This window comes from Myripristis murdjan, chromosome 1, assembly GCF_902150065.1.
Source record: "Myripristis murdjan chromosome 1, fMyrMur1.1, whole genome shotgun sequence".
Classification (NCBI taxonomy): domain Eukaryota; kingdom Metazoa; phylum Chordata; class Actinopteri; order Holocentriformes; family Holocentridae; genus Myripristis; species Myripristis murdjan.
Window position 1 is genome coordinate 41,762,219 of NC_043980.1, and position 21,929 is coordinate 41,784,147.

Sequence of the window (21,929 nt, forward strand, 5' to 3'; positions counted from 1 at the left end):
AACAGCTTGACAATAAAATGAAAAAGCATGAACAGAAGTGTGTGTGTGTGTGTGTGTGTGTGTGTGAGAGAGAGAGAGAGAGAGTGTGTGTGTGTGAGAGTGTGTGTGTGTGTGTTAATCCCTCAGATAGTCTCTGCCTTTTATTTGTTTTGGATGTTATTCAGTAAGTAAATATTTTTGGGCAGAAATTTGCATAGGCAGAACATTAAATTCTAACACTGGCAGAGCACAGGCTACCAAGGACCAAATGGAATAAATGGAATAAATATATATAGATAGATAGATAGATAGATAGATATAGATTTATGTAGAGAGAGAGAGAGAGAGAGAGAGAGAGAGAGAGAGAGAGAGATCTATATATAGATATAGATATACATGTGTGTGTGTGTGTGTGTGTGTGTGTGTGTGTACACTCCTTATCAAAATTTTAAGACCAGTTGAAAAATTGCAAGAATTTACATTTTGCACTGTTGGATCTTAAAAACGTTCCAAGTTGAGCTTCCTAGCCTCCTGGAAACACTAGCATCAAGCATGCCGAAATGAATTTTTGAGGTGATTAACAAGAAAGCTTTTTTGCCTTTGCCATCAGGAGGTCATGACAGTGTGGATACCTGACAGAAAATGACTGAATCCACATTTTTGTGAAGATTTGGGCTTTTAAAGGCTGTGGTCTTAAACTTTTGATCAGCTGATGAACAGCCTATTTCAGTTTAATGGTTATTTGCAATAAATTGCTTACTCTTTTTTTTTTTTTTTTGTCTCACTCCCATTTCTTCTTTTTGCATTTTGAAGCTCTACTTAGAACCTTCTTAAGATCCAACAGTGCAAAATGTAAATTCTTGCAATTTTTCAACTGGTCTTAAAATTTTGATCAGGAGTGAATCTCTCTCTCTCTCTCTCTCTCTCTCTCTCTCTATACATATATATACATATACACACACACACACACACACATATATATATACAGTACAGGCCAAAAGTTTGGACACACCTTCTCATTCAATGCGTTTTCTTTATTTTCATGACTATTTACATTGTAGATTCTAACTGAAGGAATCAAAACTATGAATGAACACATGTGGAGTTATGTACTTAACAAAAAAAGGTGAAATAACTGAAAACATGTTTTATATTCTAGTTTCTTCAAAATAGCCACCCTTTGCTCTGATTACTGCTTTGCACACTCTTGGCATTCTCTCCATGAGCTTCAAGAGGTAGTCATCTGAAATGGTTTTCACTTCACAGGTGTGCCTTATCAGGGTTAATTAGTGGAATTTCTTGCTTTATCAATGGGGTTGGGACCACCAGTTGTGTTGTGCAGAAGTCAGGTTACTACACAGCCGACAGCCCTATTGGACAACTGTTAAAATTCATATTATGGCAAGAACCAATCAGCTAACTAAAGAAAAACGAGTGGCCATCATTACTTTAAGAAATGAAGGTCAGTCAGTCCGGAAAATTGCAAAAACTTTAAATGTGTCCCCAAGTGGAGTCGCAAAAACCATCAAGCGCTACAATGAAACTGGCACACATGAGGACCGACCCAGGAAAGGAAGACCAAGAGTCACCTCTGCTTCTGAGGACAAGTTCATCCGAGTCACCAGCCTCAGAAATGGCAAGTTAACAGCAGCTCAGATCAGAGACCAGATAAATGCCACACAGAGTTCTAGCAGCAGACCCATCTCTAGAACAACTGTTAAGAGGAGACTGTGCCAACCAGGCCTTCATGGTCAAATAGCTGCTAGGAAACCACTGCTAAGGAGAGGCAACAAGCAGAAGAGATTTGTTTGGGCCAAGAAACACAAGGAATGGACATTAGACCAGTGGAAATCTGTGCTTTGGTCTGATGAGTCCAAATTTGAGATCTTTGGTTCCAACCGCCGTATCTTTGTGAGACGCAGAAAAGGTGAACGGATGGATTCCACATGCCTGGTTCCCACTGTGAAGCATGGAGGAGGAGGTGTGATGGTGTGGGGTGTTTTGCTGGTGACACTGTTGGGGATTTATTCAAAATTGAAGGCACACTGAACCAGCATGGCTACCACAGCATCCTGCAGCAACATGCCATCCCATCCGGTTTGCGTTTAGTTGGACCATCATTTATTTTTCAACAGGACAATGACCCCAAACACACCTCCAGGCTGTGTAAGGGCTATTTGACCAAGAAGAAGAGTGATGGAGTGCTGCAGCAGATGACCTGGCCTCCACAGTCACCGGACCTGAACCCAATCCAGATGGTTTGGGGTGAGCTGGACCGCAGAGTGAAGGCAAAGGGGCCAACAAGTGCTAAACACCTGTGGGAACTCCTTCAAGACTGTTGGAAAACCATTTCAGGTGACTACCTCTTGAAGCTCATGGAGAGAATGCCAAGAGTGTGCAAAGCAGTAATCAGAGCAAAGGGTGGCTATTTTGAAGAAACTAGAATATAAAAAATGTTTTCAGTTATTTCACCTTTTTTTGTTAAGTACATAACTCTACATGTGTTCTTTCATAGTTTTGATGCCTTCAGTTAGAATCTACAATGTAAACAGTCATGAAAATAAAGAAAACGCATCGAATGAGACGGTGTGTCCAAACTTTTGGCCTGTACTGTATATGTCACTGCAAGTGGCCATTCTGGGGTTCAAGCTAACAAAGACCATTTGAAGTTAAAAGATTCAACAGCTTCATTAAAAATAACTTTCAGGCTATGTTTCAGGTACCGACCTGCCAGTTTTGTAATGACAAACAACTTCTGATTTATAGTCCGATTTGTGTTACGCATGTCTATTTTGTGCATTTGTGGTGCCCCCTAGTTGTCGATTTTCATGATGTTTGGCCAAATGGTTGTTGACTTTGGTCCATTTATGTGCTAAACCACACCCCTTTTGAGGTGCATTGTTCACTATCTTTAAAACTAAATAAGATATCAACAAGTTTTTTTTTTTTTTTAAAGATTATTATTTTTTTGGCATTTCAGCTTTATATGACAGTCACAGTGGAAATAGACAGGTGAGGCAGGGGAGAGAGAGGGAATGATTTGCAGCAAAGGACCTGAGGTCGGATTTGAATGCTGGTCGCTGCGATTGGGACTAAGCCCTGGTACATGGTGCATGCAATTTGCTGGTGAGCCACCGGGGCGCCCCCCAGATATCAACAAGTCTTATGCAACTTTTGATCAGCTTCGTCCAATGATAATCCACATTCAAAGGAATCTGACCTACAGCCTAGTACAGGGGTAGGCAACCATGTGCCATAGTGAGCTGAGAGGTAATTTCACTGATTAGTCCCTCTCTGCATTAAGATGAGGTAATCAGTGAAATCAGCTGGTGGAGTTTTTGGTTGGAATGAAAACCTGCAGCCTCTCGGCTCACTATGGCACATGGAGCTGACCCCAATCACGAAGTGTTGTCGCTCTTGCCCAGGTGGGGAGTTGAACCCTGGTCTCCTGCATGGCATGCCGAGACACTATCCACTGTGCCACTGGGGTTTGTGTGGCCTGAGCCACAAATGAGGCTCTATAAAGCACACAGCATGAGTGACAGTGGAGCTTGGGGGAAAAAAATTGCCTAAAAGTAGTAGTCAAACAAATGCTTTTTTTTTTTTTTTTTTATCAATGACAGTAAGTCCGAGCGGAAAATATAAGGTATCATGAGAAAGGTAAGGCTTAGGGCTTTCAAACTGTGTCAAAATTATTTGCCAACTCCCCAAAATGCCCGAGATTCAGCGAGTTAAAAAAGTGTGTATTTCTCCTTCTTTCCCCAGATTGTGGATTCCAGGTATAATGGGAGTCTATAGGGGAGAGAGCTGGCACTCCTGCCTCGTTAAGTGTCACTGTGTAAAAAGTATACGTTGCTTTGCTTTTGTATTTACATTTTTCTAAGCAGAACTATTATTCCTACTACTTTCCAAGAAATTATGCATGAGGAGTGAAAATTGTGGCCAGTAGAGCAAGATTAAGACAAAAGTTGTAGGCGATTTTTCAGGGCTGCTGCACTCTAGCTGTGATGTCATGAACTCTAGCTCACGCAATACACACTCATTCAAAAGTCAGAGTTAGCTCAAAAATTACTCCAAACTTAAACGGTGTTTTATGCCAAACTAAAACATACAGGAAAAATTGAAGATGACACATATAAAGTTGAACTTCTGCTGACCCGTTTAAGCTTTGAATGGAGTCTGTCGGCCAAAGAATGAGGGAGCTGTGAGGCCTTGAAAATACATGGTTCTTGGCCGGCTCCCCATTATTTTTCAACGAGGGCAAAATCGCGATTTGAAAATTGAATTATGAGAAATCGCAATGTCCAATCGGTTTGAAAATCGACACACCGCTTCTTCTCCACAAGACGCACGTTTTTCGTATTTGGTGCGTGGATGCAGGTCAAAAGCTCTGTGCTCTGGAGCCTTGGGAAGTTTTGGCCATTCATTACGGATGGGTCATGTGACCCAGTTCTTTTGGGGTTTTGTCGCCATGGTAACTCCAGTAAAATACAGAAGTCATAGCACACTATTCCCGACTGACTCATAATTATAATGTCATAGGTATCTTCGAAACTGTGGGAGGAGTAGCGAGCCGAAATTTTACGGAAGAGGAAGTCGAAATAATAACTAGAAAATTCCCCCGTGGAAATTTTGAGAGTGCCTCGGGGGCCGTCGCCAAGGGGCTGTTACCGGGGGGTGCGCGTCTGACCTCTGTGTGTGTCTGTAGCTGTGTCCCAATTCAGGGTCTGCATCCTTTGAAGGCCGCATTTGAAGGCCAGTTACATCACAACACTGCGCGAAGGCCTGTCCCAATTCATCCAAAGCCGAAGGATCCTTCAAATGTGCACTTCAAATGCGGCCTTCTTTCCAGCCGTTGGTAGCCGATTCGGAGGCTGCACCGCGACTAGCCTTTGCGGGCTCCCGTATCCCAAAATGCTTTGCGTGCTGCTGCTCAGTCGGAGAAAAGTTCAGATTTCACATTATAAATAATCGTTTTTTACTCATTTGAACATCCAACGCCATATATGTTAAGCCAAAACCCCTGTTCTGTCTTGTCTGACAGAAATAAACGTTATATTTCGGTCTCCAGGGTTTGTTGTCATGGAAACGGCGGTAACGCAACCAGGAAATACTCCGAAGGCTAGACCGTCCCATTTCGTTGCCGTTAGTTGACGGGGGAGGATACTTCGGTTGAAGTCCGGGTCCTCCGAAGGACCCAGACTTCAGAGGACCCGGACTTCGAAGGATGCAGACCCTGAATTGGGACACAGCTTCTGTGTGGGCATGTTAGTGTGCTCCAAACTGTGGGAGGAGTAGCAAACCGAAGCAAACAGCATGAGTGACATTGGAGCTTGAGAGAGAATCCCCTGAAAGTAGTGGTCAAACAAATGCTTTTTTCTCAATGACACTAAGTCCGAGCGGTAAATAAAAGGTATCATGAGAAAGATAAGGCTTTGGGCTTTCAAACTGTGCCAAAAAATTTTTCCAACTCCCAAAAATGTCCGCCCTAGAGCGAGTTGAAAAAGGATGTGAGCAGACAGCATGAGTGACAGTGGCACTTGGCAGAGAAGCGCCTAAAAGTAGTGGTCAAACTAATGCTTTTATTTTCTATGACAGTAAGGCCGAGTACAAAATAAAAGCTATCATGAGAAAGGTAAGGCTTTGGGCTTTCAAACTGTGTCAAAATTATTTTCCAATCCCCAGAAATGCCCGAGATTCGGCGAGTTAAAAAAGTGTATGTTTCTCCTTCTCTCTCCAGATTGTGGGTTCCAGATATAATGGTCTATGGGGGAAAGAGCTGGCACTCCGGCCTCGTTTTGTATTTACATTTTTCAAAGCAGAACAATTTTTCCTACTACTTTTGCAAAAAAAATTGTGCATGTGGAGTGAAAATTGTGGCCAGGAGAGCAAGTTTAAGACAAAGGTTTTAGACAATTTTTCAGGGCTGCTCCACTCTAGCCATCAGGTCTCTCACTCCAGCTCATGCAATACACACTCATTCAAAAGTCAGAGTTGGCTCCAGAATGACTCCAAACTTAACTTACGATCGGTTTGAAAATTGAAAATGAGCTTCGCTCCGAGGCACTAATAAAAATAAGAAACATGCAGGATAACAATAGTGACCTAATGACGGAAGAAAGAAAGAAATAGTAGGAAGAACGTGAGTGTGCAAGATGCCAGCTTGTCCACTAATAAGAAGAATAAATACGTTAAAGATTAAGATGTGTTGCCTTTTCAAGGCAAGCACATAATAAACTCGCAAGATAATAAGATGTGTTGCCTTTTCAAGGCAAACACATAATAATAATAATAATAATAATAATAATAATAACCCTATGGGCCCTACGGGCTTGAGCCCCTAATAATTATAATAGTAAACCGGCACAAAAACAATAGGGCTTCAGCCCTACCGGCTTGAACTCCTAAAAATACAGGCTCTTGCCTTTTAAAGCCTGCGGAGGAAGTATAGGCGCTGCTGGGCCTTCCTTGCCAGTGATGTTGTGTTGGTCGTCCAGGAGAGATCCTCACAGATATACACCCCCAAGAATTTGGTGCTGCTCACCCTCTCTGCTGCAGCACCATTGATGGTCAGTGGGGGTGGTTGTGTGTGTCCTCTCCTGAAATCGAGAATAATCTCCTTGGTCTTACTCACGTTCAGGAGGAGATTGTTCTCCCTGCACCAGATGGCAAGCTGGCTGACCTCCGGGGGGGCGGGGGGGATTTAATGTGGGTCATGACCAGCCTGCGCAAATCTCAAGATCCAACAACCAAAACATTCGGATCAGACGTCATCACAAGCGGTGTGGTCGACCCAGGAAGAGAGGGAAACGAGCCGGAGTAAGACTTAAGCTAAGAAGGCTTGGACGCAAGGCTGTCCCACTACCCAGCCTACTCCTGGCAAATGTCCGGTTGCAGGAAAATAAAATGGATGAGATAAGGCTCAGGCTGACCCAGCAGGGAGAGATCAGAAACTGCGATGCTCTCATCCTTACAGAGACGTGGCTTCATGACAACATACCGGATGAGGCGTTAGCACTGGACGGGCGGAGCCTGTTCCGGGCCGACAGAACACAAGACTCTGGTAAGACGAGAGGGGGCGGGCTCTGTGTGTACATCAATGATGCTTGGTGCTCAGGTGCAGTCAGAGTGGATGGAAAATGTTCACCTGACATTGAGTTTTTACTGCTGAGATGTTGGCCATATTACCTGCCTAGAGAATTCACCAGTGTGTTTGTTGCTGCTGTTTACATTCCACCGGATGCAAATTCAAAAACTGCACTCCAGGAATTGTATGAGGTCATCAGCAGTCACATGACAAAACAGCCAGATGCTGTTATTATTGTTGCTGGGAATTTTAATCAAACAGACCTCAGAACTGTTCTGCCTAGATTCCACCAGCATGTCCACAGCTCCACCAGAGGAAACAACACATTGGACCATGTCTACACCAATGTTCCTGGCAGCTACAGAGCCCTCTCTCATCCTCATTTTGGCCAGTCAGACCACATCTCCCTGCTTCTCCTGCCTACCTACATCCAGCTGACAAAAAGGGTCAAACCAACTGTAAAAACAGTTAAAGTGTGGACAGATGAAGCCGCAGTGGCTCTACAGGACTGTTTTGAATGCATGGACTGGCAGATGTTCAGGGATGCTGCTACCCTGGAGAACCATATTGACCTTGAAGAATACACATCATCAGTGACATCATACATCAGCAAATGTGCTGATGATGTGGTAAAAATAAGGACAGTTAAATCATTCCCTAATGAGAAAGCCTGGATGAATGGAGAGGTGAGAGCTCTATGTAGAGCCAAAAAAGCTGCCTTTAAGTCAGGTGACAAAGAAGCTTACAACACTGCCAGAGCAAAACTGAAAGCTGGCATCAACGAGGCAAAGCGAAGGTACCAGCAGAGACTGGAGAGACCTTAACACCAACAACAGCAAAGACCTGTGGCAGGCGGTCAAAAGTGTGACAGGCTACAAAAGCAGGAGCACTCCCATTATGTGTAAGGCCACGTTACCAGACGAGCTAAACATATTTTATGCTCGCTTTGACCTCCTCAACAGAGAGTCAGTTGTAAAGTCTACTCCGCCTCCAGAGGACCGGCCACTGTCAGTATCCACAGTGGATGTGAGGAAAGTCCTGCTGAAAGTGAATATGAGTAAAGCTGCTGGGCCTGACAACATCCCTGGCCGTGCACTAAAAACATGTGCCAACCAGCTAGTAGATGTCATTACTGACATTTTCAACATATCGCTGTCACAGGAGAGTGTTCCCACCTGCTTCAAGACAGCCACTATCATCCCTGTGCCTAAAAAATCTGCAGTGTCTGATCTAAATGACTACCGCCCTGTGGCACTCACCCCCATCCTGAAGTGCTTTGAGAAACTGGTTCTCCAGCACATAAAGAACATCATCCCTGCCAGTCTGGACCCTCAGCAGTTTGCATTCAGAACCAACAGATCCACAGAGGATGCCATCTCCACTGCTCTCCACTCAGTCTTCACTCACCTTGAGAAAAGCAACACCTACACCAGAATGCTGTTTGTTGATTTCAGCTCAGCTTTCAACACAATCTCCCCCATGAAGCTGATTGGAAAACTGAACACTCTGGGCATCAGTACCACTCTCTGCAACTGGATACTGGACTTCCTCACAAACAGACCCCAGTCACTTAGGATTGGCAGTCTCTCCTCCTCCACTCTAGTGCTCAACACTGGAGCCCCCCAGCGCTGTGTGCTCAGCCCCCTCCTGTTCACGCTGTACACCCACGAATGCAACCCCCGACATGGAGAGAACTCTATTGTGAAGTTCGCGGATGACACCACCATCATCGGCCGGATTTCCAACAATGATGAGTTTTCATATTGAGAGGAAATCAACCATCTTGCAGAATGGTGCACAGAAAACAACCTACTGCTCAACGTCAGCAAAACCAAAGAGCTGATAGTTGATTTTAGAAAAAAGGAGGCAAAGACACACAACCCCGTCTACATCAATGGAGCTGAGGTGGAGCAAGTGAGCAGTTTTAAGTTCCTGACATTGACTTCACATATCTCTGCCCTGGCTAAAAAAGCTCAGAAACGCCTGTATTTCTTAAGGAAACTTAAGAAAGCAAAATTCCCACGCCAATTTCTTGTCAGCTTCTACAAAGGAGCGATTGAAAGCATCCTGACTGGAAACATCACAAACTGGCATGGGATGTGCACGGCCCAGGACAGGAAGACTGCAACGAGTGATTAAAACTGCCCAAAACATCATTTGTACCCATCTACCAAGCATCAGTGATACTGGGGAGGTGAGGTGCCTGCGCAGAGCCAAAAGGATCCTAAAAGACCACACCCACCCCAGCCACAGCCTGTTCACTCTGCTGCCGTCAGGCAAAAGATACAGAAGTATTCGCTGCCGTACCATCAGACTACAGAGCAGCTTCTTCCCTCAGGCTGTGAGACTACTAAATGCACCATCTGAACTCCTCCAGGCTTAATAATTCTATTTTCTACACAATCAATCAATTAATCAATCAAGAGAGAACCACATTTTAATTTCACTATACAGCCTGTTGTATAATGACAAATAAACTTCCTTGTATCCTTGTATCCTTTCAAAGCACTTCATGATGATGGGAGTCAGTGCAACAGGGCGATAGTCACTGAAGCAGGACGGAGAAGGCTTCTTTGGCATGGGGATGATGGTGGTGGATTTGAAGCAGGAAGGAACAACAGCCTGACTCAGAGATGTATTAAAGATCTTGAGCTCCTCTGCACAGTCCTTCAGCACACAACCAGGGATGTTGTCTGGGCCGGTAGCCTTGCAGCTGTTGATTGTGGAGAGTGTTCTTTTCACACTGGCTGCAGACAAGTGCAGGGGCTGGTCGTGGGGTGTGGTGGGGGACTTCTGCTGAGGCATGTTGTTGTTTGCTTCAAATCGTGCAAAGAAGTTGTTTAAGTTGTTCTGCAGAGAGATGTCGCAGGCACAGGTCTGTGGCAGAGATTTGTAGTCTGTGATGGCTTGGATACCCTGCCACAGGCTCTGTGCGTCTCTGCTGTCCTTGAAATGGTGGGCCACCATTTCCATGTAGCCACGTTTGGCTTCCCTGATACAACGGGACAGGTTGGTTCTTGCTGTTCTCAGGCCAGTTTCATCCCCAGCTCTCAAGGCGGCATCCCTGGCCCTCAGAAGCTTGTGGACTTCTCCTGTAAACCATGGTTTCTGGTTAGCCCAGGTGGTGAAGGTCCATGTGTGGGTGACGTCGCCAATGCATTTGTTGATGTAGGTGGTAACAGACTCTGTGTATTCCTCAATGTTTGTGTGGTTGTTGTATGTGGCAGCCTGTCCCAGTCTGTGGTGTCAAAGCAGTCCTGTAGAGCAGAGATGGCCCCCTCTGGCCACATGTAAAAACCGGCTGGCCGGGAAAGGCCTAAAACAACTATAAAACTAAAACTAATAAAACCGGAAATATAAAATGATGAAATTTGTTAAAAAGAAAAAAAACTAAAACCGACAACACCAAAATGTAAAACCGGCTGGCCGGAAAAGGCCTAAAAACAACTATAAAAACTATATAAACTGTAGAATTAAAATGAACAGAACTAAAAACTAGCGACACCACCTAGGGTATGAGCCTAGGACTCAAAACAGGTTCTTTTAAAGCAGAGCAGAGTTTTAAAATAAACAGACAGAAACTAAAATATCAGGGAAACGGTTTAATACAAAAATATTCTTTTGTCCTTATCCCACCCCACAGTCACCACAGGTCCTAGAGAGCTAAATTTTCTCCTGGCTGAGTTTGGCGCAGTCTAAAAAATCGGTCACGTCCTGGCACCACACCTCAGTCCCCGGGTTCGCCTTCGGCACAAAACCCTGTGGAGACAAAGGACAACTAGGCGAGTACAGGTCCGCCACTACATTAGAGGGTGCCTCGGGAGAAGTGCATGCCACCAGTGAATCGACAGGGTACTCACACATTTCCTGGGTCGCAGTCTTTAACTAGCGACCCAGGCCGGAGTAGATTGGTGTTGGCGGAACACTGCTGCAGCTCGGTTGCGTCATTTGGGGAAACCCCTCGTCCCGTCCCGGCCGCTGCTACAGACCAGTAGCAGCTCCTGCTGACCCACGGTGCCGTCCGCTTCCGCTGTGCAGGACAGGTGTGTCCACACACCAACCCTTCTTTCTCCAAAATGTATGCTTCCATCTCTGTTCTGGCCGCAGCTCCTGCTTCCCTCGGCTCTGTCTCGGGGCCGGCCGCCTCGGCCACCTGGCCGCTCCGGCTGCCCGACCACCTCCTGCTAGTCCCTCGGGTCTTCCCGTCCTTTCCTTCCGGGGGCTTTTCACCCTGCTGTCCCGCAGGTGAGGCCCACCTCCCCGGCGCTGATTGGCTGCAGGAGTACTGTTCCCCTTCCCCCAATGGCTGTCAAAGCTGTCAATCACACCAGCTCCAGGTGCAGGTAGTCTCTCATCATGTCCAATTAAGTGTCAGTTAAGGCCAGAAGTGTGCAACTCAAACATGCATATAAATAAAACCAAGGATAAAAACACAATACATACTTATAAAACCAAATTCAAATAAAATCATGCATAAATAATAAAAACATAAAAGCATGCATAAACACTACAAAATAAAACCATTAAAACACACTTCTGCCCTGTGACACACACACAAACCTGCTTCAAAACAGGTTTGTTTACTCTCATTTTGTCCTGTATGCTGGTCTTAGCATAACAGTGAGATGGTCAGATTGGCCAATGTGGGGGAGGGGGGCCGCCTTGTATGCTCCTTTGTGGTTTGTGTAAGAGTGTTATTTCCTCTTGTAGGAAAGTCCACATGCTGATGGAGGACAGACTTGAGATCTGCATGGTTGAAGTCCCAAGTAACAACCATAAAACTGTCAGGGTGAGCTGTGTTCCTTGCTGATGGCCTGGTAGAGTTCGCTCAGTGCCTCCTCTCTAACTGCGTTGTTGGTAGTGGGAGGGATATAAACAGCGACTAGCACGATCACCGTAAATTCCCTCGGCAAATAGACAGGCCAGCATTTGATGATCATGAACTCCCCACGCAGTGAACAGTGTTTACAAACCACCACAGCATCATGACACCAGTCACTGTTAATGTAAACACATACTCCGCTGCCTCTGGATTTTCCTCCTTCAGTAAGGGCTCTGTCCGCACAGTAATACGTTAGACGCTCAAGTTGAACGGCGCTGTCCAGAGTGTTGTTGTTGAGCCATGTTTCAGTGAAAACAAAAAGACAGCAGTCACTCACGTCATGTTGGGCAGACATCCTTAGGCGTATGTTGTCCAGTTTATTGTCCAGTGATCGTACATTTGCCAGGAGAATAGTGGGGATCGCTGGTCAATACAGGTTAGCCGCTAGCCTAGCCCAGATCCCCCCTTGCTTGCCTCTCTTCTGCCTCCTCTCACACCGCTTGTGCCGTCTCCTCTCGGCAGGGGGAGCAGCAGTCGGGTCTGCTGTTGTAGTAAACCGGCGAAGTAGACTAATCTCCCGGAGTGTCTCTGTTTGTATGGAGTCCAAATTGTACTGTGTAGTCCTGTGCAGCAGAAACTGGCTACTGTACTTGTATTATTGTCGGAATGTAGACAAACTAAACAAACTCTCACTCAAACGAGCAGAAAGACAAGAAATCACTGCGGTGTCGGGACAGAGCGGTGTCGGGACAGAGCGGGGCCACTGCGTGTGCACGCGCCACCATCTGGAGCAAACGCCAGATATAACCACAAAACTACCTAAAACACCCTGAAAGTTTCATTGAAATAGAGGGCACTATAAATGTACAAAAAGGCCGTGGTGTAACACAAATCACTCTCTAAATCAGAAACTGTTAGTTCTGTCACCACAAAACTGGCAGGAGATGTCCACGTATTTGCTTGAAACATACCCTTAAAGTTATTTATGATAAAACTGTTACAGCATTTAACTTCTAATGGTCTTTGTTGGCTTCAATGCCGGCATTGCTGCTTGTGGCTATATATACATTTTTTTATTATTATTATTATTCCTCAGAAATGTTTTCACAATTTTCCATGAGATGGTAATCATCATGAAACTTGCAGGAGTACCTGAAACATACCCTGAAAGTTTCATATGAATGGGCCACTAGAGGGCGCTACAAGTGTAAAAATGGGTGTGGTGCAACACAAATCAGACTATACATCAGAAATTGTTTGTCCTATTGCCACAAAACTCGCAGGATATGTCCACTTAAGTGCCCAAAACACACCTTGAAACTTTCACCACTAGGGGGTGGTATAAATTAAAAATCATCATGAAACTTACAGGATATGTATACATAAGTACAAATTGGACTATAAATCAGAAGTTGTTTGTCCAGTCATTACATAATTGGCAGGATATGTCCACATAAGTACCTGAAACCTACCCTAAAAATTATTTTAATGAAGCTATTTATACTTATTTATGCTTTATACTTCTCCATTTGTACAAGACGCCATCTACGTCAACGTAACATGACGTTGATTTGCCGTCACCTTTGATTTTGTCACATGATGCGGTCTGACCAATGGAGGAAGGCTTCAGCTCGCAGTTACATAGGTTAACGTAAAACCAAACTATATCTAACAAGATTTTATTTTTTGTAGCGGTTTATTTATTTTAGTTTTTATTTTATTTTATTGTCTTTATTTTATATTTTATTTTTATTCATTTATTTTTTGGCCCTGGGCCAGGGCCATTTTGAGCTATTCAGCCCCTGGGCAACTGCCCCGTTGCCCTAATGGTTAATCCGGCCAAAACTGCATCACTGTCTGGTACGAAAACTGCTCAAGCTGATCGACAATCTCTGCAGAGAATAGTGAGAGAAGCAGAAAAGATCACAGGCACCTCTATTAAATACCAATATGTGTTGCATGCAGCAATACAGACAAAATAAACCAAAGCTCTACATTTGCTTTGTTCCCTTTGTTGCTTTGTTGACTACACAAAAATATTTTGGCTTGCATGATGCCTCTGTTGGTTGGTGAGAGAGATCACCCTGACTGGCTGTTCAGAGGCCTGTTGCACAAAACTAGGATAAGGGATTAAGCCGGGATATCTTGGTTATCCTGGATTAATTTATCCTTGATCCGGTTGCACAAAAGTAGGATAGTGGATAGCAGGATATGTTCTGATATAAGTTACCATGGAGATATATTCTGTGGAGCTAGCCTGCTCCAGACCAGGCTAAGTTCCAGGATTTATTTAATCTTATCCCTTATCTCAGTCAGCAGTCACCACAAACAGAAACTAAAAGTTATTCCACTGCCCACTACGCATTGTTATCACATCGACACCTTCCTAAAATAATCGCCTAAGTCATTTTTTCAGGTTTTTCAAGAGACACAAAATAATTCACCAAAAATGAACTATGACATTTGATAATTTCACTCAAAAATGTTATATAAAAAAAAGATGACTACTGACATACAAAAAACAATGTCAGTCAATTATGTAACATAACAGAAATAAATGACTTAGGCAAATTTCTGAACATGCCTTTGTTGACTTAGGCAATTGTAATATGTTATATGCCAAAGTTATACTAAACCTCATCACTTACCAATTGAGGATGAGCCCTGGATCATTGAAATAACTTCACTGGCAGAGAAAATTTTCTTTCTTCTTGATACCGCTGCCATCTTGAAATGCTTAAAATAGCCTAAAAACGTTTTTTTTTTTTTTTTTTTTTGCCTTAGGCAAAAATAAAACTACCAAAGTCACAGTTTTGCACACAATTGATTTAGGCAGTTATACTTCAGGGGTAGAATGGCATGACCTGTTCTGATGCTGGTGATTTCACCAGAGGTGGCCAGCATCAAGAGGAGATGATTTAGGCAAAAAACTTGTTTTTGACAAAAAAAAAAAAAAAAAAAATGACTGAGGCGATCATTTTAGGAAGGTGTCGAAACTAGACCCCCTATCATTATTTAAACATTTGTGATCATTAATTTGATGATAAATGATGATTTTAGATGTTGCAATATTAGATAATTTACAGTTTCCCATAGACTATAAAATACACATCCCATATCAATACACATCAAAGAGTAACATGACATTCCTTTATTGAATAAGGATAAATCAAAGCAGGTAAACAATCAGCTCCTTCACACAGTGTCTCTACATGATAGAAAGCACAGAATCAAAGCATATTATACAATACAAGAATAAAGACACAGTCAAAGGTCTGTATGTAATACACCCTGCATGTCTGCACACTGAATGAATGGATGCAGTAGCAATGTGAATACACACAGTATACAGCACAAACGACATAAGAGGCCAAATCAGTTTAAATACAATTAAACTTTTTTTTTTTTAATTCCTCTGCCAATGCAGGCCATATTTAACTGAAATTCACAGCATGCGTCTCTGCCACTGCAGGACATATTTAACTTAAATTTAAAGCATGCATGTTAACTAAAATAATTTAACACATATTGGTCCCTGAGTAGCCGACCACTGTCGTCATCAGGGAAGATGCATGATTGTCCCAGTCTGTGTGTGATGGCACCCTGGGGGCCCTCTCAGTAGGCCACACTGTGGAGGACAGCACAGGCCACAGTGATGTCACATGCTCTCAAAGGGCTGACCCTTAAGTCCTAAAGACAGTGAAAGCACCTTCAAGAGGCCAAAGGTCATTTCAGTCCTGGCCCTTGTGCTGGCATGGGCAGGACTGTAGGCCTGCTGTGCCCCCTGGGGGTCTGTGGTGTCAGGAGAAAAGGCTGGCAGGCAGACCCCCTGTCCCCCAGCAACACACCAGAGAATTCACCTGTCAATACAAAATCTTGTCATCACAACCTCATAAATAGAGTGACATTCTTGACACAGCCATGATGTAAAAAGTGGTTATTAATAGAGGTTGTGTGGCTCACCTTGTGATAGGCGCTGATAGATTCCAGAGGTCTGAAAGACTCGGGAGTCATGGACTGAGCCAGGCCACTTTGCCACAACATTGCTGATCAGACAGTCAGCATTGCAGACCATCTGAAATTATAAGATGAAGACTATTAAACCAATCAACGCACATCACAAGCAATGTACAGTGTTTACATTAATTGACAATATCAAAAAGTCATGTTCACCTAAACATTAATGCTGTGAAAGGATTTCCTATTCACAAAACCCACCTGATGGGCACCTGAGGGCGATTTTATCTTGATGTGCATGCAGAGGAGCATGGAGCATGAGGGGCAAATATAAGGATAAGATAAGAGGAACTTTATTTATCCTAAAGGGAAATTCAATTCAATCAGTGAGCTCATCTATTTATCAAATTGTTATACAGTCTGATGGAGTTACATTTACACAATTTCACTCACATCTGCAGTCAATTTCACTTACAATTTCAACTGATTAATAATCAGAGTACAACTACGTTTTCGGAGATGTGTTAATTAACTATTTGGATTGTAATTGTGATGGTTTCAGCGGAACAGTGAGTGTGTATTTGCGCACTACTTACGCATTCAGGCGGTCTGCAGTACTTTTACACGCTTTCTCTCATTGTTTGATAACAGTGGCCGTGTTGTCTTTCACCTCCTCGTAAGCCTCCATAAGGATTTCTGCCTCAGAGGGGGAGAAATACGCTGCTCTCGCTGCCATGGTGGATCGGTGAATCTGTGATCGATGGCGGGGTCTACTGAGGAAGCCGCGTGCGCGCACTTATCCAGGATAGGTTTCAGCTGGCTTGATGAATCCGTGTCTGCTGATCTTGGCTTGGTGTTTGTGCAACCAATTGAGCCTGGACGCTCGTGTTTTGGATTCGTTGAGCTCGGCTCACTAACTTATCCCGGATGTCTTAATCCTACTTTTGTGCAACGGGCCCCAGCTTAGCAAAGCTGTGTATAAGAAGCAAAATATAATTATTTTTCGCCTCTGCCTGTTCCTTTCTTCTTCCACAACCAAGAGACCAAGGACCAGAGGTGGCAAAAGTACACATATTATTTTCTCAAATAGAAATACAGATTCTTGTGTAAAAAAAAAAAAAAAAAAAAAAAAAAAAAAAGATGTATCGACTTCTTTACTCAAGTAAAAGTCTAAAAGTACAGGCTTTGAACTCAAAGGAAAAAAGAAAAAAGGAACTACTCTGAAGGATGGTTTTGACCCCAGGTGATGCTTGTGTTTTCTTTAAGATTGACAATATGTACATGCAAACCACAAACACACAATATTGAAATTAATTCAGCTAACCAAATTATAATTGTTTAGAGGTAGATGTAGATGTAAATGACAGTCTTGGGACAATGAAGTAAGTTTAAAAACAGTTTAAAAACTGAGCTAGCTAAAGTTACTTATATGCCTTCAAAGGATGCGTTCCCATAGCATTGCTAACACTGCAAACAGTGTAAACTTGCTATTATTACAGAAATATGAAATTAACTAATGATGTTGGTGACAACAGAGAATCAGCTTACCAGTATGGGTTTTTCAGATTTGATGGAGAATTCTTGAACACCAGAAGCTCATGGTTGGCACAAGACACAAAGCATTCACCAGGAATCATTCTTAGATCCGGCAACTTCAAACATTTCTCTTAAATAAGGCCTTGGATGGGGAATGTCTTGCTTCTCTTAATCTATGCTGTTGGTAGCGCAGAGTGGTTGACTTTGATTAATATTGCAACTATAGTTCTCCCTGTCACAGACATCACATTCACTATCCTTTGTGGTTGAGTTTCCATCTCTTGTCTGTTACCTCTTATGTTTGTTGCGTGTGATAGGCTCTGATGGACACACCAAAGGATGGTCTTTTCTATATGTTAACTGCCCCACCCATTTAGGGTGCAATCAGTCTTGATGTAGGACGCTGTGAAATGATTTAAAATAAATAAATAATCAATAATTTCCCAAGCATATGTTAAAACTAAAGTAACAAGCCTGTTTGTAAAGAGTACAGATATTTGGGTTAAAATGTAGGAAGTAAAAGTAAAAAGTTCCCAGAAAAATAAATATGCCACTGAACTACAGATACCTGAAAAATCTACTTAAGTACAGTTACAAAGTGTTTGTATTTTGTTACCTCCCACCTCTGCCAACGGCTGGCAACACCAGTGCCATTTGCTTTTTTATGGTTTATATATATACATTCCTGGGCCATCCAATTTCCCATGTTGAATGACAATACACCTGCTGGTATGGAAAGTTCTTCTCAGTGTGAAGCAATGCAACAATTGCCCTTAGCTGCTACTAGTTCTTTGATGTTTAGTGTGTCTCTGCCTTTACCTTCGCTTTTCTTCACAGAGAGGAAGACATTTCAGTGTCTCTGGTTGCACTCAGTTTAGCTAGCTAATCTGAACAAAACCTTGCTGAACAATTTAGTATCAGTGATAGTTATTATTAGCACTTATTCGATAATTTACAGGTACACATAGGAATATTAAAGTATCACGGTTCAAATCTACAGTCAAGAGATGTTTGCAAGAAGTATACAGCAAATTGCAAACTGCTCGTGTTGCTCATGAACAGGAAGGCTAGATTACACTTTGCAAAAAAAAAAAAAAAAAAAAAAAAAAAAACATCTTAAAAAAGCCTTCCCAGTTCAGGAACAAGCAAGTTCTTTGGACAGATGAAACGAAGATTAACTTGTACCAGAATGATGGGAAGAGAAAAGTATGGAGAATGAAAGGAACAGTTCACCCAAAACATAGCACATCATCTGTCAAGCATGGTGGGGGCAATGTTATGGCATGGGCATATATGGCTGGCAGTGGAACCAGGTCATGTGTGTTTATTGATGATGTGACTCTTGATGGAAGTAGCAGAATGAAAATTTGACGTTTATAAGTCTATACCATCTGTTCAGATTCAGCCAAATGCCACAAAACCAGTGGACCATGGACAATGACCCAAAACATACTGCACAAGCAACCCATGAGTTACTGAAAGCAAACAAGTGGAATATTCTTCACTGGCCAAAACAGTCCCCATACCTCAGCCCAAATAAGTATGCTTTTGACTTGCTGAATATCAAATTGAAGGCTGAAAGACCCACAAACAAGCAGCAACTGAAGCAGCTGCTTGGCAGAGCATCTCAGGGGAGGAAACTGAGAATTTGGTGATGTCCAAGGGTTCCAGACTTCAGGCAGTCATAGACTGCAAAGGATTTTAGTCCAAATATTAAATATAATCCTTATAATTATGTATGTTATGTATAGTTTGTCCAGTTACTGAGCCTCTGAAAATGGGGTGACAATGTATAAAAGTGGCTTAAATTCCTAAACAGTTAATGCCATATTTTTGTTCAACCCCTTAAATTAAAGCTGAAAGTCTGCATTTCAATCATGTCTTACTGGATTTCAAATCCAATGTGGTGGTTAGGGTTAGGGTTAGGGTACAGGGGTGTATGGGATAGGGGTATGTCAACAAACATGGAGATGCGGCATCCAGTAATTGTTACATACTTCATTGATTTGATTGGATTAAGTGTTTTTCTCTCAACACAAGGCCACACAATCACAAGCACAATCACAGTTTTAAGAAAGAGGAAGTAGATTTAGAGATTTAACACAGCGCAGTACATGAGGTCTACTAGGACACTGCCTCATTCATTTTAACCTAAGGATAGCTATTCATACTGTGGTCATGACTGTTACTTTATATAATTTCAATAAGCTGAAATGTTAAATACATATTGTGCATTTTTATTATGACAAGACAATTCATCTCTTTTATACATAACACACAAGACTGATTTGTACCAAAAATGTGTACTAACTCAGCCGTTAAAACATTATCGGCATTTGTCACCAAATCATGCCCAGGAGATGCTATCAATTGTGACTATGCCAGTGATTAGAATGTTTGGTTTGGTTTGGTTTACTGCTGTTTAACCACATTTTATGTTGCACCAAACCATTTTGCAAATCATGCAGAGGTACTTAAGATTTCACTACATGTAATGAAAATTGAATTTTTGGATGGAAAAACCCACCTTATAATGTTCTAGTTCAGCAGCTAAAAACAGTCACTGCTATTCATGAAACCATGAAACTTATGTTTCACTGTGTAAAGCAAACACTCTCTCAGGAACTCAAAACAAGGCCACAGCAGAAAAACAGTTTAGAGTCATCAAAACACAGCAGTGCTGCTGGTTTTAGGAAAATGAATGTGGACGACTTTGTCACAGTCATGGAATATGACTAAAATTTGAAGTATCTGAAAGTTAATTTTCATATCGTAGTGGAATGAATGGAAAGCAATTGCTGGATGAAAGGCATGAGAAATGATAAAGTTCTGCTTGCTTAGGGAACAGATTACTAGAAAAGTGAAGTATATGCATTAATTTATATACAGGCAAAATCGCTGGTATGGTCATTTGACAATTTGAATAAAACACACTGCTGCGTTGGTCAGACATTATTCCAATGCATTGCTTAAACATATACGTCTCATGTAATTTTGTTTGTATTAAACAAAATCCGTCCAACCCAAGAATACCTCTAGCACAGTTTTGATTTGACAACAAACATTCTGTTGCATCTCAGAAGTATTCTATTGGTTTTATTCTATATTTTGATTGGACAACCAACATGCTGTTGCTTTACAGAGGTATTCTATTACTGTTGTTCTAACATTGATTCTATCCTTGATTCACTATGGATATCCCCATAAATCAGTGATAACCTGGTCTGGAGCAGGGCTTGGTTAGCCCTCGTCTAAGAGTGGAGATATCCCACATGTTAAATTGCAAGTGTGAAAAGATAGCCCAGTGGTAACTAGGGTCTTAGCCATGGGCTAAGTGTACTGTGAAAAGGGCCATACAAGGCTCCAGGCTTGTGAGGAAACCTTCTTACTTAAAAGATGTTTTATTGTCAATTATGTAATAGTTTGTGAAATTACCTTTGAAGTTAGGCCTTATTCTTGGGTCATAACTGACCATCAGACGGTTCAAGATGTTGGAGGTGGAGTTAGCAGGAACCTGGGCCAAATCTTCTGGGGATAGCTGGCTGTTAAAATCCATATTAATGTAAATTAATGTAAAAACATAATACTTTACATAGAATTAAAGCTGGCTGAATACCCATTTCGAAGTCACTGTTGCAACACATGGAGACGCCAGTGAAAATGACCCTGAGAGGCTATTCCCCACACGCTGGTATGGGATGCTAGCTTCCCATGATGTCAATGCCATTGACTTAGCCTATTATAGACAATATGGCCTATGAAACATGCTACACCCAATGTTTTCCTTCAAAAAAAAAAAGTACAGGCCTTAATAGAACAGACACGTATGTGTATAGGTGAGTTCTATTGTATACAAGGAAAGTATTAAAATATTTTGTTTTGGTCAGCAAAATGTATCATCAACTTTAATAGACACTTAAACTGTCAACAAAAGAGTTTTTTTTCCCGTGGGAATGACTCCTTTTACAAATGTGACAAATGTTCACAATCTTCATACTTAAACCACTGCAGTGGTTGTAACATTGTAACAGTGACTTCGCTAGCACAATACACAACAATAATGATGATACATTTTATTTTAAATGTTTCCTTTCAATACACCCAAGGTGACCTTTCAGTTAAAAAAAAGCAGATTAATATAAAGTGCAAAGAATCAATATAATCAGTATAAACACAACAACACATCATAAAGGAGCAACAATTACATTATAATTGAGGACAGCCAAATAAGCAGCAAAGAGAACAGGGAAGAGCATTATTTGTACGCCATGGTGAGTAAGTGTGAGTAGTAAATAGGACCCACTTTCAAAATGATTGAACTATGAAATAATTCATGATCTGTCAAAAAAAATGGATGACCCGTCAATCGGTAAGTAACATCTGACTGTGCATGCATGCATCCACTTTTAAAATATGGTCACAAGAATAAATTATGATGTTCGTAAATAATGTGTACATCATGTCCTCCCAGTGGTACTTTGTCATAAGACACCGACAAGCAAGACTGACACTGTCTTACTGCTTACTGAGTTAATAAATTATTATTAA

General features: G+C 42.2%; 1 protein-coding gene across 1 annotated transcript in view; it reads right to left on the bottom strand.

Annotated features, from left to right (window-relative positions):
- Positions 1 to 21,929, bottom strand: part of LOC115369087 (glycine receptor subunit beta-like) — a 262,500-nt gene that overhangs the window by 127,156 nt on the left and 113,415 nt on the right. Inside the window, exon 3 of the mRNA XM_030065640.1 lies at positions 20,817 to 20,923. Coding sequence (XP_029921500.1) covers positions 20,817 to 20,923 — 107 coding nt within the window. The remainder of the gene's footprint in view (positions 1 to 20,816; positions 20,924 to 21,929) is intronic.